The sequence below is a fragment of the Vidua chalybeata genome, chromosome 6 (assembly GCF_026979565.1).
Source record: "Vidua chalybeata isolate OUT-0048 chromosome 6, bVidCha1 merged haplotype, whole genome shotgun sequence".
Classification (NCBI taxonomy): Eukaryota; Metazoa; Chordata; class Aves; order Passeriformes; family Viduidae; genus Vidua; species Vidua chalybeata.
Genome location: NC_071535.1, coordinates 56338912 through 56362813, shown reverse-complemented (window position 1 = coordinate 56362813; position 23902 = coordinate 56338912). Strand labels below are relative to the sequence as shown.

The 23902-nt window shown below is 64.2% G+C and overlaps 4 protein-coding genes across 6 annotated transcripts; 2 read left to right on the top strand and 2 right to left on the bottom strand.

Annotated features, from left to right (window-relative positions):
- Nucleotides 1-617: 617 nt before the first annotated feature.
- On the bottom strand, nucleotides 618-7416 carry SSRP1 (structure specific recognition protein 1). Of its 2 annotated transcripts, none has more exons than XM_053946914.1 (17): nucleotides 7351-7416; nucleotides 6674-6832; nucleotides 6268-6453; nucleotides 5987-6092; nucleotides 5331-5521; nucleotides 5033-5263; nucleotides 4841-4944; nucleotides 4604-4732; nucleotides 4226-4447; nucleotides 4070-4142; nucleotides 3525-3663; nucleotides 3393-3438; nucleotides 2772-2895; nucleotides 2227-2397; nucleotides 1893-1984; nucleotides 1290-1470; nucleotides 618-1033 (listed from the first exon to the last, which is right to left on the bottom strand). In XM_053946914.1, the coding sequence occupies exons 2-17, from the start codon at nucleotides 6725-6727 to the stop codon at nucleotides 965-967; spliced, it is 2118 nt and encodes a 705-aa protein (XP_053802889.1). In that variant the 5' UTR covers nucleotides 6728-6832; nucleotides 7351-7416; the 3' UTR covers nucleotides 618-964. The 2 variants fall into 2 exon arrangements, with proteins under 2 accessions (XP_053802889.1, XP_053802888.1); XM_053946913.1 differs by having other exon boundaries at nucleotides 7336-7409.
- An 817-nt stretch (nucleotides 7417-8233) lies between these two features.
- P2RX3 (purinergic receptor P2X 3) lies at nucleotides 8234-12321 on the top strand. The gene is made up of 12 exons (XM_053946920.1): nucleotides 8234-8424; nucleotides 9261-9396; nucleotides 9497-9568; nucleotides 9641-9707; nucleotides 10010-10103; nucleotides 10184-10261; nucleotides 10458-10599; nucleotides 11130-11260; nucleotides 11344-11437; nucleotides 11514-11579; nucleotides 11755-11832; nucleotides 11939-12321. The coding sequence occupies exons 1-12, from the start codon at nucleotides 8285-8287 to the stop codon at nucleotides 12050-12052; spliced, it is 1212 nt and encodes a 403-aa protein (XP_053802895.1). The 5' UTR covers nucleotides 8234-8284; the 3' UTR covers nucleotides 12053-12321.
- Nucleotides 12322-14936: 2615 nt separating this feature from the next.
- On the top strand, nucleotides 14937-16338 carry APLNR (apelin receptor). Its single transcript, XM_053945801.1, has one exon. The coding sequence runs from the start codon at nucleotides 14990-14992 to the stop codon at nucleotides 16103-16105; it is 1116 nt and encodes a 371-aa protein (XP_053801776.1). The 5' UTR covers nucleotides 14937-14989; the 3' UTR covers nucleotides 16106-16338.
- A 4188-nt stretch (nucleotides 16339-20526) lies between these two features.
- LRRC55 (leucine rich repeat containing 55) lies at nucleotides 20527-23064 on the bottom strand. 2 transcript variants are annotated; one of them, XM_053946454.1, is made up of 3 exons: nucleotides 22890-23064; nucleotides 21559-22367; nucleotides 21160-21479 (listed from the first exon to the last, which is right to left on the bottom strand). In XM_053946454.1, exons 2-3 carry the CDS (start codon nucleotides 22166-22168, stop codon nucleotides 21244-21246), a joined length of 846 nt encoding a protein of 281 aa, XP_053802429.1. In that variant the 5' UTR covers nucleotides 22169-22367; nucleotides 22890-23064; the 3' UTR covers nucleotides 21160-21243. The 2 variants fall into 2 exon arrangements, with proteins under 2 accessions (XP_053802428.1, XP_053802429.1); XM_053946453.1 differs by having other exon boundaries at nucleotides 20527-22367.
- Nucleotides 23065-23902: the final 838 nt, after the last annotated feature.

Below are 23902 nucleotides of genomic sequence, written 5' to 3'. Positions count from 1 at the left end.
AGACCTCCAGCCTCCCCGAATCACCCTCGGGGGCCGCAACAGCCGAGCAGGACCCCCCCCGCCCCCCCCCCCCCCCCGATTGCAAATGATCCCATTCCCGGGGTCCCCCAGCCGCGGGGCTGCTGCCAGAGGGGCAGTTTAGGTGGAGGTTGCTGTGACAATAGAGCCCTCCCACCATTTGGGCTTCCAGGGTGACTTGTGCCCACCGCGGAGCCGCGGCTTCCGCCCCGGGGGGCTCCTGCTTCCCCGTAGCCCCATCCCAGCGGTGCCAGTAAAGGCAGTGGAAGGAGGGGGGAACAGGCAGCCATGGGGTCCCCCCCGGGGCTGGTTCCAGACCGGGAATCGGCTGCAATCAACACCGGAGGGGAAACAGGCCTTAATCGGATCATCCCCCTCATGAGGGAGGTAGAAAAACCCCCAAATGGCATCAGGATCGAGCGAGGGGCTGTAATTAGGAGCCCTGATGGCTGAGCAGGGGCTGGGGGCCGCTAATGGAGGGTGGGGAGAGAGTGAAGTCAGCCCTGGAAGCTGTTCAAGGAGGGGAATGAGCTCCTGGATGGCTGCAGGAAGGAAGGAGGGATGGGGGAGCCAGCCCCACACCCACACAAACACCATCAGTGGGTTTTTTTTTTATTCAACCCGAGTTGCCATGTGAACGGACCCAAAATACAAAAAAAAACAACACCCAAAAAAAAAAAGAAAAAAAAAAAACCACAACGAGGGAAGGAAAGAGAAGGAGAGAAACCCAAGTGTTTAGAAAAAATAAATTGATGGGATACAAATGTGAGGGACTGAGGAGCCTCTGGCACTGCCTGCCACCACGGGGTGCTGGGGGGACAGGGGAACCTGGCCCTGCTCCCGGGTGGGAGCCATCCAGAGCCGGGGGCCCTGGTCCCTGCCGTGGGGCTGGCCCACCCAGTCCTCTCCCGACCTGGGATCCAGCCTGGAGCCAGCTGGGATGGCGCTAATCAGAGCCAGAAGCAGAGTCCTCTGAGCTGGGGGGCGGGCTGGCAGCTCCCTCGTCCTCTGAGTCCTGCAGGCAGGGGACAAACAGGTCAGCAGGGGACAATGAAGGCAGGGCAGTATCCACCACTACAGCGGGGACAGAGTGATGGTGGTGACTTGGGGACACTCCGAGGGATGTCCCCAAGGACACGAAGCACCAGAAGGACCCAGCGTCTCCAGCAGAAACCACCAGGATGTTCCCCAAGGAAGAGGGGTTGGGACCCTCCCAGACAGTTGTTCCCCAGGGAAGGGGGACCAGGACCTCCCCCAGTTTTGACCCCCACCTCCTTCTTGCTCTCTGCAGAGGAGCTCTCATCACTGGATACGAATTCCTTGCTCTTGAAGCTGTCGCTCATGCCCTTAGCCGGGGACTTGGAGGATGAGGACTTGGAGGTGGCACCTTTCTTGTCCCCTTTCCCCTTCACCTGCTTCTCCTGCTTCTTCTTCTTCTTCTTCAACTTCTCCCTGCACGGGGTTGGGGGAGCAGAGGGGAGAGGAGCCACGTTACCCGGCTGGCCCCAGGAACAGCTCGACTGTGGGGGGCCAAGGCCTGCCAGCCTGTCATTGTTGAGGCAGGACAGGAACAGAAGAATTCCCAAGATCAGAAGGCGAAAGAGAACTGATTTATTTCAAATGCACCGCTCTATTTATAGAGAACATCGTGCAGACCAATTTCATTGGTCTTAAAGTAAAAACATCTCACACCATTGGTGCGCTCTGAATGACGCACGGTGGCAGAACATATCTATAAACAATGTGAACAAGAGAGATAGTGAATTATTTACATTCCTTTCCAACTGTTTCCCAGGTGCAGCCTGGCAGAAACCTCTCTTTCTCTCTGACTGAACTGAGAATACCCATAGCCAGCCCCTTGCCAGCACACTCACCCCCTGTGGCTGTCGGCCTTGCTGCCCACACTGTATTCCTTCATGGCCTTCTCGTAGTCCCGCCTGGCATCTTCCGCCTTCCGATCCCACTCCTGCAGCCAGAGCACAGGCTCAACGAGGACCCCTTCCTCCTCCACCATCCTCCAGCACCCACCTGCACCCCAACCCTGCTCCCACTTCTGATCACCCAGCTCACCAGCCCGAGGATGTCCCTACCCTTTCCCAACTCCCCATCTGTGCAACTCCAGGCTCCCAGGAACAAGGAAGGGTCTTCCATAGCCAGCTTCCCATCCTGTACCAGGCCCAGCTCTGTCCTGGGCCTCCCATCCCTCACCTCCTTCTTCTCCTTGGACATGGCCTTCCAGAGCTCCCCAGCCTTCTTGGACAGATCGGTGATGCTGATACCAGGGTGGTCCGACTTGATCTTCTCCCGGCTGGCATTCAGCCAGAGCATGTAGGCCGACATCGGGCGCTTGGGAGCGTTGGGGTCCTTCCCCTTCTTGCTCTGGGAGGTGGAGAACACCCGTGGAAGCCCAATGCACCCCTCACCCAACACCTCGGGACCGGGCTCTGCTCGCCTCTGTACCTCCCAGCAAACCAGCTGCAGCCCTGGGAGAGGGGCTGAAAGGTCACAGCTGAGGGTCAGGCTGCTGGAGAAGAAGCCTGACAACAACCAGCATAGGCTGGGCATGGGAACAACATGCCTTTGGGAGAGGCTCAGCCTGGACCCATCTGGAGGCAGCAACACCAGGCCAGACAACAGCTCTGGCCAGGGCACTGGTGAATGCAGCAGAGGCTGAGGTGAGGCAGCTCAGGCGGGGCTGTGACCTGCCTGACCCCGCTCCAGGAGCCGGTCCTGCTCCCACAGCAGCCCCTCACCTCCGGCTGCTTCTTGCGGGGCTTGCGGTCCTTGACGATCTTGGCCTTCTTGGCCGGTTTCTTGTCGTCACGGTCGCTGTCGCCGTCACCGCTGGAGGAACTGGCCGAGGCATTGCTGTCGAACCTGCACGGAGGCACCAGCCTCAGAGCTGCCCCCAGACACCACAGCCCTGAGCCTTCCCGGCCTGGAGCTGCTCTGCTCCCGTTAACAGCCCTCAGGGGAGTGGCCTTCCACAAACATGGCTCGTTGTGTTCTGCTTCCTGGACATTCGGAGCTCTCATGGCGCCAGGGCTCAGCTTCAAGCTCCCACCATAACTCCCACCCCATCCTCACCTCAGCCTGGGGCTTTAACCCTCCTCCCAACTGTTCTCTTTCCCGAAAAGTGCAGCCAAGGCCTCCCCTTGGAGCCCTTCCAGAACTTTCTCATACTGCCTAATGCCATTACAATAAAGTGAGCCCAGAACTGCCCCAGCTGCCCAGCATTCCCAAACTCAGGGCTGTACATTCCCAAATCCAGGTGATCCCAGTCATGCTGTGAGAATCTCTCAATGCTCACACAGCCCTAGAACAGCACCTTCATATGGGGCTTTTGGATAGAGCCCTGCCTGGCCTCTACTCACTCTTCAGCTACATCATCATCCTCTTCCCCAGGGTTGAAGGATGAATCTGGAGGAGAAAGCAAGGGTTCAGTGCTACAGATCATTATGGGGAGCTGGAGCACCACGGCACTCCCTCACAGCCTCACCCCTCACCTGTCTCTTCCCCAGAGCCATCACTGCTGTCATTGGCATTCTCCTCCCGGATCTTGCCCTCCTCTTTCATCCTCTCCAAGTAGGCATCGTGCTGGTCCTCGTCAGAGTCAGCATATTCATCATAGCTCTGCTTCATTCCCTGCGGAGAGGCGGGATGAGAGCTGCTCCCTGTGCTCCCCTCTGGAACACAGCCCTGGGCGAGCACAGCCCTGGGCATGCACAGGCCAGGGGAAAGACATGGCCATGACCCCCCTTCCCCCCTCAGGGCCCCAGAAAGAGGGGCAGAGCAGTTATGGGGGTTAGGGGGGCCCTCGCACACCACACTGGGGTTACTGGGTTAGTCAGAGACCACCACGGCCATGCACAGGAAACCTGCACCAGGAGGAGGAGGAGGAGAAAGAGGAAGGGATATCGCACGGACCTTTTTCCTCTACAAGGGCAAGGAAAGAAAAGAGAGGTGAAAAAAGGAGGGAAAAGCAGCTGGATTCTGGGAGAAGGCAGCGCTAGCGCCAGTGGGCGCGAGCCCGGCCCCACACGGCTGGTACCTCCTTCAGGCCCCGGTTCTTGATGTTCAGCTTCTTGGCATTGACAAAGTCAAAGAGCTTCCCATACTCCTCCCTGTGGGAGAGGGCACGGTGGGGCTGGGGGTGCTGGGGAGCCCCGGTGGGCACAGCCAGGCTGGCCCCACAGCCCACACCCACCTTTCGATGCTGCTGAAGGTGTACTGGGTGCCCTGCTTGGTCTCGATCTCGAAGTCGAAGGAGCGGGTGGTGGTGGTGCCGCGGGCGAAGTTGACGAAGGAGATCTCGTCGAAGCGGATGTGCACGGGGGGCTTGTGCACATAGATGAAGCCCCTCTCCAGCGGGTACAGCAGCCCCGAGCTGGCCTTGTAGGAGCAGGTGATGCACTGGGCTCCGGAGTGTCTGCAGGACAAACACTGCTATCCATGGGGACAAACATCCTCCCCCTGCCCAGCCCTGGCAGACAGGCCCTGCTCCCCAGCTCTCACACAGAGAGCCCCTTCCTCCTGGCCATGGGAACGAAGTGGAAAGAGAGGGACTGGCCCTGCAGCTGCTCACCCCTGGAAGTTGCCAGGTACGGTGATCTTGCGGTTCACCAGCGCCTTCATCACCCGACTGACCATCTCGTAGAGTGACCCTGACATGTTCTTGGTGAGCCGCCCCTCAAAGCGCTTCTCCACCTCCTCCCTGCGTGGAGGGAAGGAGGGCAGAGGTGAGAACAGGGTCTGGGGTGTAAGTACCTCCCTCAGGATCCAGCGAGGGGTCTGGGAAGCGGTGTGGCATCGTGGAGCTCACTCATTCATGTTGAGGGTCAGGGAGATGTCCTCATCCTTGGAGAAGAGCAGGATCAGGAAGTGGTAGCGGGTCTGGCCTTGCTTTATTGGGGGGTCCAGGCTGATCTGGAAAGAGAAGAGGAGGTGAAGACATGAAACCCCCCAAACCACCTCCAGTACCCTTCCTGGGGAGGGCTGAGCCATTCCCACTCACCACAAAGAACATCTGGCGCTGGTCCTTGTGCGGGAGCAGGAAGAGGCGCAGCACGGTGGTGTAGGGGATCTTGTAGTCGAAGGTCTTGCCGTGCAGGTGCAGGAAGGTGGGGTAGATGCGGATGTCGTAGCGCCCGCGCGGCGTCAGGCACTGCAGCTCCCGGAAGATGCAGATGGCATCTCCGGTGGCCTGGATCACATCCGCCTTGGACAGCACGTTCTGGGCAAAGGCCTGCCAGGGAAGCAGTCACAAAGGGTCCCTTGCTGCCAGCCCCCACCCTCCCGCTGGCCCCACGTACCTCCACGGGGTCCACGCCGTCCTCCTGGGTGGGGGGCACGTAGAACCGGACCTCCATGAGTGAGACCTCGGCGTCGTCGTTCTGGTGGAACTCCAGCGTCACCTCGTTCTTGCCCGTGGTGCACTGGGACACGTTGCTGAGCGGGATCTCGAACACCGGCTGCTCCCCGATGTCGAAGGACAGCAGCTGCCCTGTGGGGACATCACAGCCAGCTCAGAGCTGTGCCCCACAAATCCCATCTCCAGCCACGGTCTCGCTCCTCTCCCAAAATCCAGCTGTGCCTTTGCTCTCATCACTACATTCCCACCTTCCAAAAGCTCCAGGCTTTCTCCCTTCCAGCTGCATCCCTGGAAATTGGCACTGATCAGAAACACACAAAAAGGAACTGTCTGACCCCATGTGTCCTGGTCCCTGAGCTGGAGGCACATCCGCCAGCTCCCCTGGCTCCCTGAAGTACGGCACACATGTGCAGATTCCACACCAAGCACAGCCCCCTGGAATTCAGGGCCCTCCTGCTCTCCTGAGATGGCAAATGTCCTCACTGCCCCTGAGGACATCCCTAGAAAGGAGCTGCTCCTAATGGAATGGCTGCGGCAGCAGAACCACACTGGTGGGAACATCCCACCCCACGGCCTCAGGCTGCCACTGCAACTCACCTCCAAACCTCACTGTGCCCCAGTTCCAGCCCTTCACACACAGATCCTTCTCGGCGAGCTCCAGGCAATAGTGGGCCTTGAAGAAATCTGAGAGCTTGTCAAATTCCTGGGTTGGGCAAGAGGGAGGCAACACCGTCAGGAAGCAGCAGTGCCCAGAGCCCCAGGTGACACACAGCCCCTGGCCATGGGATGCAGGGGGCAGAGCTGTTCTGGGGCTGGCAGGGAGCACATCTGGATCTGGGACAGGGCCGAGGCAGTGGGAGCAGGGAACAGGGACTCACCGACTCCCGGAACCCGTCATACTTGTAGACGTGGCCGTTCTTGGTGAGCAGCTTGAGGCCGTGCCCCAGCGCCACGCGCCGCCACACGCCCTCAGCCAGCTCTGAGGCCTGGATGTTGTCCACCTTCCCTGTCTTGCTGTTCTTGAAGATGACGCCCTGCCGGCTCAGCCGCAGCCGCCCATCATTCTGCAGGAGAGCTGGGCATGAGGGGACTCAGTCCCATGGAAGGATGGAGGAACCATGGCCCCGTTGGGTGTGGCCCTCCAGGCACCCACACCACCAACCCACCACCAACCAGCCACAGCTTCATCCCCCACACCCTCCTCATCACAAAGCATTTGCTCCCCCCCCATCCACACCCAACGCTGGAAGTGCCCCGGGGCCATCCCCATGTCCCCTCGCTTACCATGGAGCCCTTCACCTCCTGGTAGATCTCGTTGAACTCCAGCGTATCGGCCATGGCGGCTGCGGGGTGTGGGAGGGGACGGGGACGAGCTCAGGGGGGTTCAGCAGCCCCCCCAGCCCGGCATGCCCGGGTCAGCGGCAGAGGAGTCAGTCACGGCAGCTGTGGGAGGACAGCGGGTGAGCCGGGCCGGCGACAGGCTCCTGGCCCTCTCCAGCGCCCCCGAAACCAAACCTCGCCGCCCCGAACTGCTCCCGCCCCAGCCCCGGACGCTGCCTCTCGAGGTGGCACCTGACTCACTGACGGGGGCGACCCCCGGCCCATCTCGCCCCTTCCCCGGCTGTGCCGTGGTCCCAGGGCCACCCCTTCCTGCAGCCCTCGGCCACCGCTGTGTCATCGCACCTGTCGAATCCCCACACCCCTCCCCTTCCCCTCCCTGATGCGGCCTCTCCGCACCCCAAACCACCACCGCACCCCCAAATTCCTTCCGAGCCGGAGCTCCCAAGCGTCCCCCAGGCCTCCCCCACAACCCCAGGCCTGCCCACCCGCCCCGAGCCTACTTCCATCCCAGGCCCACTCCCCCATCCCAGCCCGGCCTGCCCTGACACCAGGTCCCTCCCGCGAGATCCAGTCAGCCCCGAGCCGCCGGCCCCCGGTACACCCACCCGGCCCCCCCGCACCGCTGCCGCCGCTGCCGCCGCTGCCGCTTTTCCCGCCTGCGCAGCGCGAACCGCGCGGAGCCGCCGCCGCCGGAAGTCGCGCGGACTTCCGCCATGGCGCCGGTCCGCGCTGGCGCCCCCTGGCGACGGGGCGGCCCCGTGCAGCGCTCCCCGCGGGCGGGCCCGCAGCGCGCCGGAGGCCCCGCCCACATAGGGGGCGTGGTTAAGGCGACTGAGACCCCGCCCCCATCGCTCTGCCCCGCCCAGAACCATCGAGAGAAGTGGGGAGAGACCCCATTGGCCAGCACGGGGCGAGCCCCGTGACGTCACCTCGTGTGGGGACAACCCCCCAAACCCGGGGCGCCCCAAAGTGTTGGAAGCGGACAATGGGGCGGCCCAGAGCGGGGCACCCCGAAACCGCACGCACGGGGCGCCCCCCTCGTGCTCCCCTACAGGGATGTCCCCCCCAAACCAGTCATCTTCAGTCTGGGGCGCACCCCCAACCTGCATCCCAATGCGGGGCTCCCCGCTGCCCAAATGTGTCCCCCCTTTGGGCTCCCACCACAGGCACCCCGGGGAAGGTCCCCGCCTGCACCCCTCCATCCCCCCAGGAACCGGGGGGCGACCCCTCCCGTCCCCCCAGGCCGTGCCCCCGCCCCCGGCCCCCGCCCTGCCCCCGCCTCCGCCCGCCCGCCCGCACCGCCCTCGCTGCCCGCACCCCTGCGGGTGCTGCCCACACCCTGCCGGTACCCGCACCCTGCCCGTGCCCCTGCCGGTACCCCTGCCTGCACCCGCGCCCGCCCTGCCCTGCCCGCATCTCCGCACACTACCCGCACCCCTGCCCTGCCCTTCCCGCATCCCCCTCCGTTCCCGCAGCCCTGCCTGCCGCTGCCCTGCCCGCAGCCCTGCCCTGCCCTGCCCGTAACCCCGTCCCCGGCCGCCCCCCGCGCTGCCCATGTCCCTCCCGCGCTTCCGCACCCGCTGGGTGAGTGACTTCTTCTCCTACGAGACCACCAAGTCGGTGGTGGTGAAGAGCTGGGTGGTGGGCGTCGTCAACCGCGGCGTCCAGCTCCTCATCCTCGCCTACTTCGTCGGGTGAGCCCCCCTAGCAGCCGCCGGGACAACCGCCGGGCGCCTCTGGGACACCCCGCCCCGGGACATCCCCCGGGACACACCCCCGAGCCCCCTTCCCGGCACCGCGGCAGCGCCGTGACTGCCACTTGCTGCTGCAGGTGACACCCGGGGGTGACGAGGGTGATGGGGGATGGCGGCGTGTGGCAGCGGGGTCACAGCGAGGGGACACCGGGCGGAGGCGCGGCGTGACGGGGTGGCCAGGCCGGGAGTAGGGGGTGACGGGGCAGAGGAGGGACGGGAGAGCGGGTGACAATGTGTCAGTGCCGGGAATTCGGGTGTGCCGGAGCAGGTGACACGATGGGGACAGCCAGGAGGGTGTACCGGTTGACAAGGCGGGACAGAGGATGTCGGTGCGGGTGACACAAGGGGGACAGCCAGAGAGCGTGCCGGTGCGGGTGACAGGAGGGTGGCAGCGCAGGCGACTTGACGGGGACAGCAAGGTGTCGTTACGGGTGACACAAGGGGGACAGCCAGGAGAGCATCTCGGGTGAATGACAGGAAAGGGACAATGTGGGTGACACCGAGGGGTCGAGAAGCCGCTCGGCCCCAGGGGATGACAGAAGGGGAAGACCCGCGCTGGGGCCCCTGTCCCTGAATGCTCCCGGGGGATGACAGCAGCCACTGGCGAGGGGATGACAAGAGGCTGTCGGGGACCGGCAGCCGCTGGCGCTGACAGCTCCGGGGGCCGGGGGTCACAGACAGGTCCGGGGGGTGCCGGGGGAGGCAGGCGGGGCCCGGGGGGTGCCGGTGGAGTCCGGGGGTGGCTGTCCCCAGCGTCACCCGCGGTGCTGTCCCAGCTGGGTGTTCCTCCATGAGAAAGCGTACCAGGTGCGGGACACCGCCATCGAGTCCTCCGTGGTCACCAAGGTGAAGGGCGTGGGGCGCTACGCGGGGCAGGTGATGGACACGGCCGACTACGTCACACCCCCCCAGGTGAGGACCGGGGACCGGAGGGGTCGCTGAGGGGCGCGGGGCCACCCCCACCTCAGTTCCCCACCCCCCGGACGGGTCGTGTGACAGCGACGTCCCGCAGGGCACCTCGGTGTTCGTGGTGGTCACCAAGCAGATCCGGACCGAGGACCAGGCGCAGGGCGTGTGCCCGGAGGTGCGGGGGGGGCAGGGGGAGCTCGGGGGGACCCCTCGATGAGCCCCCCGTCCGCTGACCCCCGCCCCGCAGAGCGAAGCCGCGTTCCACTGCTCGGCGGACAGGGACTGCCGGGAGCTGAGCCCGGCCACGAGCAACGGTGAGGGATCCCGGTGCGAACGGGGGCTGAGGGGGCCGAGGGGAGCCACCACCAGGAGTGAGGGACCCTTGGTGGGCTCAGGGGGCTGGGGGGCCCCGGGGTTCTGATGCGGGAGCCAGGGGTTCAGGTCCTAGGGGTGCCAATGGGGGTCCGGGGATCCCAGGGGTGCTGAAGGGGGGTCTGGGGTCTCGGGGGTGCTGACAGAGGTGCTGACAGCGGTCCGGGGGTCCCAGGGGTGCAGACGGGGGTCTGGGGTCTCGGGGGTGCTGGCAGAGGTGCTGACAGCGGTCTGGGGGTCCCAGGGATGCTGACAGGGCGCTGTGTCCCCTACAACGCGACCCTGCGCACCTGCGAGATCCAGGGCTGGTGCCCGCCCGAGGTGGACACCGTTGACGTGTAAGTGGGGCCGGGGGGACACGGGGAGGAGCAGGGGACATGCCCCCTGCCTGTCCTCAGCGTCACCCCCCTTCCTCTAGCCCTGTCATGCTGGAAGCTGAGAACTTCACCCTCCTCATCAAGAACAGCATCCGCTTCCCGCTCTTTGGCTTTGAGAAGTGAGTGGCACAGACACGGGAGGACACGGGGGGACATGAGGACAGGGGATGGGGTAACACAGGGACATGGGAACAGGGGACACGGGGACACAGGCACAAGATGGTGGAGGGACATTGGGATGGGGGTTCCATGAACCCCAGACTGCTGCCTGATGGCACATCCCTCCATGTTCCCCGTGTCCCCCTGTGTCCCCAGGACCAACCTGCCACCCCCTGGCAGTGGGGCGGAGCTGGGCCGGTGTCGCTTCCACCCACAGCTGCAGCCCCTGTGCCCCATCCTGCGCCTGGGGGACGTGGCACGTCTGGCTGGGCAGGACTTCCCTGCGCTGGCTGCCACCGTGAGCGGGGACACAGGGGACACGGGAGGCACGGGGGGAGAATGGGGTGGGTGTGGGGACATAGGGGTACAAGCAGCTGGGATGTAAGGACACAGGGACATGGGATTTGGGGACACAGAGACATAGGATGTGGGACATGGGGACATGGGACTTGGGATTGGGGGGATATGGGGTGGTGGGATGTGGACATGGAAGATGGGGACATGGGCTTGCATAACATGGGATGCAGGGATGAGGGATGTTGGGAACAGGATACAGGGATACAGGAACACGGGACACTGAGTGATGATATGGGGCTTGACACAGGGACATGGATGGGGTTTGGGATGTGGGACACAGGGACGTGGGGTGTACAGACATGGAGATTTGAGACATGGGGTGCAGAGGGATGTGGAGCTTGGGGAGATGAGAATGTGGGAGGTGGGCTCATAGGACATGGAGCATAGGGCCATGGGATGCAGAACTGTGAAACTGTGGGGACTTGGTGCCATGGGGCCAGGGTCCGTGGTGCTGATGCAGGGCTGGGGCAGGGGGGGGTGCTGGGGATCAAGATCGGGTGGGTGTGTGACCTGGACCGGGCCTGGGAGCGCTGCCTGCCCCGCTACTCCTTCACCCGCCTGGACAGCCTGGCCCGGACCCCTGCCCCTGGATACAACTTCAGGTATGGCCAGGACACGCACGGCACAGGGGTGTGCACTGCCTGGCATGGCTCCTGTCCCCATGTCACCATGTCCCCCATTACAGGCATGCCAGATACTACCGCTGGCCCGACGGCTCTGAGCGCCGCACCCTCATCAAGGCCTTTGGGATCCGCTTTGATGTCCTGGTGTATGGCAGTGTACGTGTGGGGCCGGGGACTCACGGGGTCACAGGGCGGTCGGGGACTCTGGCCAACAAGGGCTCTGCTCCCCCAGGCTGGGAAGTTTGGCATCGTCCCCACCCTCATTAACACGGTGGCTGCTTTCACCTCCATCGGCGTGGTGAGTTGTGGACGTTCTCAGCCCCAGAGTGGTGACACCTCCCAGGGCAGAAGGGGGAAATCCCACGGGCACGGGGCATGGGGACACAGCTGCAAGGTGACAGAGGCCTGGCTCTGTGGGGGTCCGGGGGTGCTCCACAGAGCAGGGCCCCCCACCCCAACGCTGTCGCCCCCAGGGCACGGTGCTGTGTGACATCATCCTGCTCAACTTCCTCAAGGGCGCTGAGCACTACAAGGCCCGCAAGTTTGAGGAGGTCAGACGTGGGGCCGGGGTGCCCTGGGGATGGGGACACTCCCAGGGGGTTCGATCGCCCCCCCTGAGTGCAGTGACTCACCCAGCGCCTGTCCCCTGCCCCACAGGTGTCAGAGGCTGGTGCACCCGCCACCCCCTCAGCGTGTCCCCCCGGGGTGCTGGGGTCCTGCTCCCGGGACAAGCAATCCACCGATTCGGGCACCTTCTCCCTTGGCCTCTAGCCCCGGGGGCCATGGGGCAGCCCCCTGCCTGTCCACCTCGCTGTGGGGCAGCCCATGCTCTGGTGAGGGACTTGCCGGGACCCCCGTTGGGCTCCTATTGCCCACCCAGTCTCCAGTGCTCCCCCTATAAGCCCCATCAGCATCTGACGGTCCCCAGTGCCCACCCCGGGTTGTCCCAGTACATCCCAGCGTCCATACGACGTGTCCCAGCCCTGTCCCTTGTCCCCAGGGTGCCCCTCCCCCAGCACCTCCCTGTCCTTGCCACCCCATGCCAGGGGCTGCAACCCCCCCCCCCCCCCAATAAACCCGTGGCTCTCAGCACCCACACGTGTCCAGCCTTGGAGGGGGGGCGCGGGGCGGTTTTGGGGGGCCGACGGGCAGTGTTGGGGCGTGGGAGCAGAGGAAGGAGGGGTCAGGGTGCTGTCCCTGGGACGGGGGACACCGCGGGGGGAGCTGCCAACAGGAGGAGCGCTGTGCCCGCAGCTCAGCCCTTGGAAGGGGGCACAGAGGGACAGGAGCTGTGCTCTAGGGGTGTCACTTCCTCGGTCGGATGTGAGCAGCTCTGTGGATTCAGAGGAAGCTGCCGGATCCCTCCTCGTGCAGGGTCAAGCGCTGCCCTTCCTGCTCGGGGTGGGGGGGTGAGGTCTGGCTCCTCATCCCACCCCGTGGGGGCTCCCACCCCAATCCCCCTGCAGAGCCAGTGGGGAGCCTGGCTTGTTCCCAGTGGAGCCGCTGGTGCCAAGTCCTCGGGTTCATTCCTGAGAATGATGAACGAGGGTCCCGGAGCCCCTCGCTGGTGCCCAGGGCAGCCCCCGTCCCGCAAGGAGAGCGGCTCCTGCCCTCCCCCCGCTGCAGATAGCGGACCTCCTTATCAGCCCCACGGATTCCTTATCATCCCAGCCCCGGCCACCCATCTCACCACCCGTGGCCACCACAAACCCAGCCTGGGGGGCTCCTTCCCCGGCGCCGAGACCCCGTGGGTGGCACCGAGGGCGAGCCATCCCAGCTGCCAGGACAGCGAGGGGGTGACCGGGACACTCGACCCGCAGTTTTTGGAAAGGGAAGAGACTGGAAACGGATTCGTGAGCGGCGGCTGGAAATGGATACTTGTGCCGTGCTCCAATTAAGACACAGATAGCTGGGAGTGTTATTAATAGTCATTAATAGAATTGCTCATTAGCAGTCCTGCTCATTAACGGGGCTCCGGCCAGGGCGGGAGCAGCCCGGGGAGCCTCGCTGCCATCCCGGGGGGCTCATTAGCGGTGCTGGTGTTTCCCCGTTAATGTTGCTAATTAGCGGAAAGGCTCGAGTTGTGTCTGCGCTGGGGACTGCGGGGTTCCAGCCCTTCTTCAGTCCAGCTTGGGATGTGACCCGGAGCTGGGCACCCTCGCAGTTCTGCCACCAGTTTGAGCAGTTTCTGGGTTTAGTACCTCTCTCCCCGCATGCCGGCTGTCCTGGCACTGAGATACGGGATCGCTCCTTATCTCCAGCCTGATTCAGCCCTGGTTTGCTCTCCCGGCTGACGCTGCAGCTCTGGGCGTCTGGTTTGGTGCTGCTGTACCCCCACCCCCGGGGCCCCCTAACCTGCACCCCCATTTACCGGCCCCTTTCCCCCCTACACCACTCTGCCTCATTTTGGAGACCCCTGTGAGCTCTTCCCCCCATTTCAGCCACTGATTTCCCCTCACAACCCCTCCTTTACACCTCTTTGCTGGTAGAAGGGCCCCACTGAGCCGGCGGGGGGTCCCGGGGGCTCTGTGCCCCCCCCCGCCCCAGCCTCCGTCCCTACACTCGGGTGCTAAACCTGCCCCTTCCCACAGCCCATCCCCTGCTTAATTCCCCCCTACAGCCCCAGCCCAGCCCCCTCTGCGTGTCCCGGGGGATTTGCGCTCTTCAGACCTCACTCTGCAAAGTCCCGCTCGGCTTCTTCGGCTCTTTTCCCCAGAGCTGGAACTGTGTGAGTTCAGTCCCAATGGGACAATCCCAAACCACGGCCCCACCACCTTGGAGGGCTTCCCTCTTCCCCCCACAAATGTTTTTTTTTGTGGAGTGGGGGGAAATTTGTTCTCTCTTGGCTCAGCGTTGCCGCGTCCGGCTCCATGAGCAACCCGCGGAGCTGGGACACACCGAGAGCTCCGGTAGCAGCCGGTCCTGCGGCAGCTGCTGCCCTAAAATGGTCTTTTTACAGCGTGGGGGGTCCCAGAACCGCCCTCCTCGCGCTGGATTTTTGGTAAATGTATAAACCTTCTTGGCACGTTGTGCTCAAAGTGGGGCCCCGGCGCTGGGGGGCCCCTCGGAGCCACCGCTGTGTACACAGCGAGGCAAAGCTGCGAGCAAAACGGGGAATCCCAAGTGCCAAATGCAAAATGCCAAATGCACACCCTCCCCCCAGCGCAGCGCCGCTCCCCAGCCCCCAGTGACACCAGCCCCCAGTGCGACCCCCCCGCTGCCAAGTGCCCGATGCGACACTGCTTGTGCGAAATGCAGCCCCGATGTGTGACACCCCGATGTGTGACACCCCGATGTGTGACACCCCGGCGCTGAATGCGGCGCCCCGAGGTGAAACCCCAAATGCTGGCTGAAACCCCCCGCGTTCCTGAGCTCCCCAGAGCCGGATCCCAACACCGAACGCCGCCGTGGAGGGCGACCAAACCCCCGGGCGTGGCGAGGCCGGGGTTATCTCGGGGGTCGGCGCGTTGACACGCGGGTGAGAGCTCGGTAAAACCCCCCGGGCAGGAGCCAGATGGAGGTGGGGGGAGCTGTGAAGTTTCCCACGGGGGCTCCCCCCGGCCCTGCCTCCTGCCCTGTCCTGCCCGTCCTCTCCAGGAGGAGGGCGGGGAGGAGGAGGAAGGGGAGGTAACGCGGTGAGATTCGCTCAGGAGCCGGAGGAGCGGGTGAGCCCGGGATGAGCTGAGCGGAGCGGAGCCCAGCGCCGGGATGGAGGAGGCGACGGACGCCTACACCTACGGCTTCGACAACGATACGGACTGCGAGTACGCGGAGTGGGGCCCCTCGCTGGCCCTGCTGCCCACCATCTACCTGCTGGTCTTCCTGCTGGGCACCACCGGCAACGGGCTCGTCCTCTGGACCGTCTTCAAGGGCGGCCGCGACCGCCGGCGCTCGGCCGACACATTCATCGCCAACCTGGCCGTGGCCGACCTCACCTTCGTGGTCACCCTGCCCCTCTGGGCCGCCTACGCCTGGCTGGGCTACCACTGGCCCTTCGGCACGGCCGCTTGCAAGGTCAGCAGCTACCTGGTGTTCGTCAACATGTACGCCAGCGTCTTCTGCCTGACCGGCCTCAGTTTCGACCGCTACCTGGCCATCGTCCGGCCGCTGGCCACCGCCAAGCTGCGCTCGCGGGTCAGCGGGCTGGTGGCCACCGTGGCGCTGTGGCTGCTGGCCGCGCTGCTGGCCCTGCCCGCCTTGGTGCTGCGGCGGGCGGCAGCCCTCGGCGGGGACACCAAGATCACCTGCTACATGGACTACGGGGACCTGGCGGCGCAGGGGACGGAGGGCGCCTGGGAGGTGGGGCTGGGGCTCTCCTCCACCGCCCTGGGCTTCGTGGCCCCCTTCGCCGTGATGCTGACCTGCTACTTCTTCATCGCTCGCACCGTGGCCACTCACTTCCGCCGGGAGCGGGCCGAGGGGCCCCGCAAGCGCAAACGCCTCCTCACCATCATCACGGTGCTGGTGGCCGCCTTCGGGGGCTGCTGGCTGCCCTTCCACCTGGTCAAGACCCTCTACGTGCTGATGGACCTTGAGGTGCTGCCCTGGTCCTGCGCCCTCCACACCTTCCTCAACAACCTCCATCCCTACTGCACCGGCATCGCCTACATCAACAGCTGCCTCAACCCCTTCCTCTACGCCTTCTTCGACCCCCGCTTTCGCCACGCCTGCGCCGCCCTCCTCTGCTGCCGGACCCCCGGCCCCGGCCCCGAGCGCTCCGCCAGCTACTCCTCGGGGCACAGCCACCCCCCCGGTGGCAAGGGGGGCCCCGGCCCGGGGGGCAAGCTGGACCCCGCCACCCAGGAGACGCTCTTCCGCTCCTGAACCCCTCCCCGACCGCCCCCGGCGCCCCCCGAGCTGGTCTACTCGGGGGGACCCCCCCACCTCCGCCTCACCCTAAAGCCTGGCTTGCTTTGGGGATCCCCGCTGAAAAGCCCTGATCGCAGGAAGGGAAAACTGAGTCACAGCCGGGGAGGAGCCCCTGGGGGCCTCAGGCGGGGGCGGCCCCCCCGGCACCCCTAGGGCTTTGTGTTTTTTGACAAATAAATGAATTTTGGTTAAAAAAGGAGCAGGGTGTGCGCAGTTCCCTCGGGGGGCTGGGGGGATGTGGTGGAAGGGAGGATGGAGGGGTGGGGGTACAGCTGGGTTTTAGGGTGGCTGGAGTGAGGGTGCAGTGTGTGTAGGGGGGTGTGTGTGCACTATAGGGTGTCTCTGCCTGGGATGGATTCTCCTGGTCTCTTCCTCAGCAACACTTTGGGAAATGCAGGAAAACCTCCATCCCAACCCTTCGGGGCATTGCAGCACTGGGATGAGGGTGTTTGGACCCACGGGGTGGGCACCTGCCTGCCCCAGCCCCCCAGCTGTGATTGTATCAGGCAGCAGCACTGTCCCACCAAATCCCATTTTGGGGCTTTTTTCCTTATCTGAGGCTGGGACGAGCCACGAGTGACTCACCTGGGCATGCAAACGGGACCTGGTGCTGTGAAACACCCAAACCTGAGGGATGGGGACCCCTCGGGTGCAGGTGGGGACACGGGACCCTCAGGGTATGAAGAGGGACACAGGAACCCCTGGGCGTTGATGAGAGGTTTGGGCACTGGGCAGGACCCTGGCTCACCCCAACCAGGATTTGGATGAGCCACCAAATGGCTCCTGTCCCATTTCCCCCCCAGCCCAGCCCCCGCTGCTTCCTGAGGCTCTGCTCAAAATAAATCTTCCCCCTATTTGCTATTTACATCCTTCATTTATCGGTGATGAACTATGCTATCTCCTCAGCCTTTGTTCTCTCTTGGAAAGGATGCGGGATCATTACTGGGTTCCTTGGGATGCTTCCCGTCGTCGGGGGAGCTGCCTCCGCCTTCCTGCCAGCCCCCACCGTGTTTGGGGGCCACCGCCCAGGGTTTCCCCGTATGGGGACAATCCTTTGTCCAGAGAGAGGGAACAGAGGGGGTGCCACGGGGCTGGGGACTGCACAACCCCCCAGCTGGAAGGGTTGGAGCCTCCTTGAGGGTTTTGGGGAGTTTCAAGATGGATCTGGTTTGGTCTAAGGGCTGGGGGAGCTTGAGGAGTGGGAATGTTGCATCCAGGGACACGTCCCAAAGTGTGTTTACATTCCAGTGCCATCCAGGCTCCCTCAGCCTGGAGAGACCCCTGGATATCTCTCATCCATCTGTCAATCCAGCTGCCCATCCATCAGTCCAACAGTCCCCTCCTCCATCTATCCGTCCTTCCATCCATCCATCCATCCATGGGTTAACGGTTTTGGGGTTACAGGGGCGTTGCTGGGTTGATGGCTGGACTTGATCGTAAAGGTGTCTTCCAACCTTGATGATTCTATGACTTTTCCCTTCTCTCCCTCCTTTTGCCCATCCCTCCATCCCACCATCCTCCTTTCCCTCCCTCTCTCCATCTCTCCCTCTCTCCCTCCATCCCTCCACCACCCCCAAACACCCCAGCACTGTGGGGGTGTCGGCTTTGCTGCTTCCCCCCCATCCGGGCGCGGAAATGGCCGCAGGCGCCCGGCCAGCGGAGACGGAGCTGCCGACTTTCTATCCGCGTCTTGGAGATTTCCCTTTCCCTTCCAGGAGGGAAATGTTTGCTTGAGGAGTCTCTGGGGAGAAATGCAGGGACACTCCAGAAAATAACAAGGCCGGAGCTGGGGGTGAGGGGCAGCAGGGCCAGACCACCCGTCGGAAGAAGATAAGGAAGGTGTTGCCTTCCTGAGAGTGCCTGGGGAAGATGAGGAGGGAAGATAGAGGGGGACAGCAGGCACGGGGGGATGGGGAGCATCCTTGGAAAGGATGGCTGGGGAGTAGGGGGTGGGTGTGATCCGCAGGGAGCCTGGGGGCCCTCAAACCCCAAAATACGATGCCTTGGGGACGTTGCAGGGCCGGGGCCACGGCCAGGGTTCCCCAAACCGTGGTTGCGGGAATGTGACACTGGGGAAACAGAGATTATTCTGCACAGGGAGTAAAAGTGGGCTCCGGGAGGATGGATGCACCAGGGATAGGAATTGGGGCAAGGATGGGGACAGCCTCTCCTGCCCCCCGCAGCTCCCCCCCCGCTTTTCCAAGCTGCCAAACGGGATGTTCACCCCCCCGCCCCGACCTCCCTCCTCGCCTCGCATCCCGCCCGGGGGTGCCAAAATAATCTGGTGGTGCTAAGGATGTCCCCGGGCGTCCCCTTTGAAGTGACCTCCGTGTTTACAGCCCAGCTCGGGCTCCTTCACACCTCCCGCCCCAAAGCAAACGGAGGGGAGGGGACCGCGTGGGTAGGGGGGCTGCACCTCCCGTTTGTGCCGGGAAATCTCGGATTTGCCAAAGCCGCGGGAAAACTTTGGCACCACACCCAGGGCTCGGAAACTTTTGTCACTGTAGGGTGGGAGCACTGGCTGCCAGGAGTGGCATTTCGGGAGGGTCCCTGCCTCGGTGTGTCCCCACCATGCCAAGTCCTGGGTGGCCCACCCAACACCCCTTAGGGGGCCAGTCCAACCCCCGCCTCCACCCACAATATGATTCCACCGAAGGTCTGGTGGGCCCTGTGTGACCCTGCGGGACTGAGGAGGGGACAGAGGGGGAGGACAGAGAGAGGAAAAGGGGTGGAAAAGATGGGGGGGCAGTTTTGGTGGGTGAGTGAGGGATGGGAGGTGGGATTGTATTATGTGGATGGATGGATGGATGGATGGATGGATGGATGGATGGATGGATGGATGGATGGATGGATGTGTTGAAGGGAGAGATGGGTGCATGGAAAGAGGGTTGGCAGGACAGTGCCAGGGTTCGGGGGTGCCCCGGGCACCGGGCTGGGCTCTGGCAGCCACTGTCCGGCCGCTGCCCCCATCGCTCCCCCGGGGCCGCCGGCGCGGCCGGACGCGGCACAGCTGCTGCCCGACCTCTGGGCTCCGGCCAGGCGGGACGGGGCCCGCGTGTCCCCGCCCGCCCGGAGGGGGTCCCGGGGAGGGGGGGACGTGGAGGTGACCCGTCGGCCACAGCTGGGCCCCGCCGGGGCCGGGAGATGCTGCCGGAGGAATAACAGGAAGCGCTGGAGGGAAGAGCAGGGCTGATGCCTTCTGCAGGCTGTGGGACGCTGCCTGTGCCCGCCGCACGCACGCGGGTGTCTGTCACACACATGTCCCTGCCACACACATGTCCCTGTCACACACATCTCCCTGCCACACACATGTCCCTGTCACACACACACAGTGTCCCCCCACACGCACGTCCCTGTCACACACACGTGTCCTCCCCCCCACACGCGTGTCCCGGCCCCGGCTGCGCTGACACTCTTTATTGTCGAGGTTTGGCGCTGAAAAAGTGCCCCGTGGTACAAAACCCGCGGTTACAAAACGTACAAAGAGCGGGGTTGGGGGAGAAGAGAGAAAAAAGAAAGGAAAATAAAGGAACAAAGAAGGAAAGGAAAGGAAAGGAAAGGAAAGGAAAGGAAAGGAAAGGAAAGGAAAGGAAAGGAAAGGAAAGGAAAGGAAAGGAAAGGAAAGGAAAGGAAAGGAAAGGAAAGGAAAGGAAAGGAAAGGAAAGGAAAGGAAAGGAAAGGAAAGGAAAGGAAAGGAAAGGAAAGGAAAGGAAAGGAAAGGAAAGGAAAGGAAAGGAAAGGAAAGGAAAGGAAAGGAAAGGAAAGGAAAGGAAAGGAAAGGAAAGGAAAGGAAAGGAAAGGAAAGGAAAGGAGAAACAACAAAATCAAAAGACAAGGAGAAACAAAAGAGAAGGAAAATAAAACATAAATATAAATACAAAAAGAAGAGGGTGAAGTGAGGCAGAGGAAGGAGCTGGTGGGATGCAGGTGGATGCTCCATGCCCATGTGGCTGGTCCAGGGGTGCAGGAGTTGTGGGGGGTGCAGGGGGTGTGGACTGGGGGGCTTCTTGAACTCACTGAAAGGAAAATAATAAATCCCCAGACAAAAGAGAGAAGGCAGCGGCCAAGTTCCCTTTCCCGGGGGCAGCGCTGGGGCTGGGGTGCAGCTGGAGCCCTTTTGGGGTGGGCTGGGATTAAACCAAACCCCCCTCCCCATGCACTCAGCCTCCATGGGGGACAGGAGAAGGGACAAAACAGTCCTCAGGTGACCCCAGCCCCAAGCCCCTAGCCCTACTCCCCACCTCATGTGCTCCCACAGTGACAGCGTGACGCAGACACCAGGGACAGCTGACACAGGCACCGGGGACATGGCTGTCCCAGCTGGACAGAGGGTCGTTGGCTTTCTGCTTTTTGCTATTTTTTTCTTTTTTTTGCCCTTTTGTAGAGCTCCTTCCACCTCCCAAACCTCCCCCAGGGTGGGCAATGGTGGTGCCCGGGTTGGCCCCAAAGAGGAGGCAGATGTCATCCCTGGGAGATGCAATCCGTGGAAGGTGCCATCCTTGGGAGATCCCATCCCCTTGAGATGTCACAACCCGTCCCACTGCCAGGCTTAGTGGTCCTGGTGCTGTTCCAGCACATCCCGATGTCACCAGCATGGTGCAGGCATGCCCTGGAACGGTGGTGACAAGCTGGGTGTCAGCAATGCTTCCTGCCCCCCTGGATTTTTGGGGAGGCTGGAGAGTAGGTGCAGGATTTGGGGTGCTCCAGCGGTGCTGCTTTGGGGCTGAAAGCCAGGATTTCCTCAAAGCCCCCAGGAGAGTGGGGCACACACACTTTGTCCTCTGTCTCTCCCAGGCAGAGGTGGGGGGGTTCCCAGGGGATTCCCAAATTGCTGCCTTAACCAGTCCTGGGCAGTGGGAACAGCACAGGAAGGGGTCCAAGCTCACGGTGATGGGGGGTGCAAAAACTCCCCAGTTTGGGGCAAAAGGAAGCAGGGCTGTCCCCTGGTGTCCCCGGCGTCTCGAGGGCCACCCCAGCACGGGGGGCGGTGGGAGGGGACGCGGACAAGGCACAGTCTGGTGTCCCCGCGGGGGCGGCCGGGCCGGGGAGTGGCCGGGGCGGGGGTCTATCGGCGGTGGTGGCAGCGTCGGTCCCTAAACATCCTCGTCCTCGCTGGCCTTGCTCCAGCGGTGGCAGCAGTTGGCCGTGATGCCCAGCAGGAAGTTGGTGGCCACCGAGGCAATGGAGACGACGAAGCCGACGAAGGCGATGAAGAGATAGTCGTCGAGGGTCAGCGTGAGGTGGCAGGCCTGGAAGCTCTCCTCCGTCAGCGACAGCAGCGGGGCCCCCGCCACCTCGGGGGGAGCCCAGCACTCCGCCTGCTGCGAATCTGCGGGACGGAGGGACGGCGTCAGCCCGGCCGCCGGCCCCCGCGCGGGACGGGGCGCGGGGGTCCCGGCGGCACCTACCCGAGGAGCAGCGCTGGATGCGCCCCCGCAGCCACTTGAGGAGCGGCTCCATGGCGCAGCCGCAGAGCCAGGGGTTGCCCCCCAGGCGCAGCCCCACGAGGCCGGGCAGCCCCTCCAGGGCGTCGAGGCTGAGGGCGGCCAGGCCGCCGTAGCTGAGGTCCAGCTCGCGCAGCTGGGCCAGGCCGCGGAAGGCCTGGGGGTGGACGCGGCGCAGCCCCGGGTTGTGGCTGAGGTCGAGGCGCAGCAGCGCGCTGGCCTCGCGGAACATGTCGGCGGGCACCAGGCTGAAGTTGTTGTAGCTCAGGTCCAGGTGCGCCAGGCGCCGGGCGCCGCGGAACAGCCCGGCCGGCAGCGCCGCCAGCGAGTTGTTGCGCAGGTCGAGGGCGCGCAGCTGCCCGTAGCAGCCCAGGTAGCCCGGCGGGATGCTGGCGATGCGGTTGTGGGCCAGGCTCAGGTTGCCGGTGTCCAGCGGCAGCTCGGGGGGCACGGAGAAAAGCCGCTGCCCGCTGCAGTCCACCGCCTGCCCGCGGCAGCTGCACAGCACCGGGCAGCCCGCGCCCGCCGCCGCCACCGCCGCCGCCGCCGCCAGCAGCCAGGGGCCCAGCAGCATGGCCTCGTGGCCGCGGCCCTCACGGGGCGCCGGGGGCCATCCCGCCCGCCCGCTCACGCCGAGGGCTGCCGGCGGCCGGCCGCGGGGCCGGGCTCGCGGCGGTCACAGCGACGTTCCCGGCATCCCGGCGGCATCCGGGGGGCAACGCCAACCCCTCCGGGGGCACCGGCGGGGCCGGCGTCGGGCCGTCACCAGCTGCCTGCGAGGAAGCGGAGAGGGGGGAAGCCGTGCCGGCCGCAAGCCGTGCCGGCCGCACGCAGCTGCTGCGGCCCGGGGTGGCCTCTGGGGCACCCACACCCTCCCCGTGCCCCCCGGGCCAGGGTCACTCCTCCAAGCATCCCCCGGGGATTCCAGATAGAAAAGCCCCCCCCCCCCCCCCCCCCCAGTCCTGCTGACCTTGGCCAGCCCATCTTGGCTGGTGGTGGGCAGAGCAGAGGTGCTGCTCCACGGCCCCCCGCCAGCCCCCACCACCACGAGCTGAGCCCGGTGCCAGGGACACCCTCCCCGCCTCTCTCCCGGGGGAAGATCCCCATTCCCAGCACCCACCGGGGTCCCCCCAGGCCTGCCCTCGCCCCCCACCACCTGACCATGTCTGCTCCATCCTCCCTCGCCCGCATCCCCCAGCTCCATCCCCTCCCACCGGCCCACCTTACCCCAGTCACTTCCCATCCCCAAGTGCCCCGGCCCCTTCGGTGAGGCCGGGCTGCCCTGGGGTACTCACTGGCCAGGGAAGGAGCAGGGCCTGGCTCCCTGTGGTGATGTGGGGGTCCTGAGTGGCGATGTGGGGGGCTCCGATGGTGATGGGGGGGTCCCCGGTGGCCGGCCACACCCCAGAGGCCGCCAAGTCGGGAGCTGGGCTTCGGCAGTGGCGGCCAAGGCTGCTGTGAGCCCGGCGATGGGAGCAGGTCTTTCCCCACCTCCTTCCTCCCCTCCTCCTCCTCGTCCTCCCTTGTCTCTCTCTTTCTCTGTCTCTTTTTTTTTTTTCCTCTTTTTTTCCTTAGGGCCAGATACTGACGTGTCGGTGTCTCTTAGCAACTGCCTCCACATCTCTGAGCAACAGGAGAGCGGGATGCGGAGCCGCCGAGCCGGGGAGACAGCGGCGGGCGGAGGTGCCCCCGCCTCAGGGACCCCCTGCCCAGGCCAGGGGACCCGCACAGCCCAAGCACCCAGCAGGGATGGAGCAGGAAAAGGGCTCCATCCTGCTCCCCTGCCCCGATCCCCAGCCCTCCCACACTCTCCCAGCCCCGGGAAGCATCCTCGTGGGATGGGGTGAATCAGGGGTTCCCAGGCACTGAAAACAGAAACAGATGACGTGGTGGCAGAGGGGAGAAACGAGGCAGCCGGGATCCAAGGGGAGCTCTAGGATCCAAAGGGACTGCTGGGATTCAAGGGGCACTGTCATCCTCCTGTGCTCCTGCTGTGCTCACAGCCCTGTAAAATGTCTCAGGTTGACATGGATTATTTTGCTTCACACAAGCTGAAACGTTCCCTTTCCCTTCTCCGTTTTGAGGGACACAGAGGGGTCAGCCACCTGGCCCCTCCCACCTGAGAATTGCCCTTTAGGGTCACAGGGATGCCCACGGTTTGCTCCGGGAATGCTGCAACACCATGGCTCCAGCATTTCTAGGAAAGAGGCACTTCCACATCCAGCCTGCCCACGTCTAGGGGATCCCTGCTTAATTCTTTCCTGCTGATTGCATGGAGCTGCTCCTTTTTCCAGCTGGCAGTGGCAGC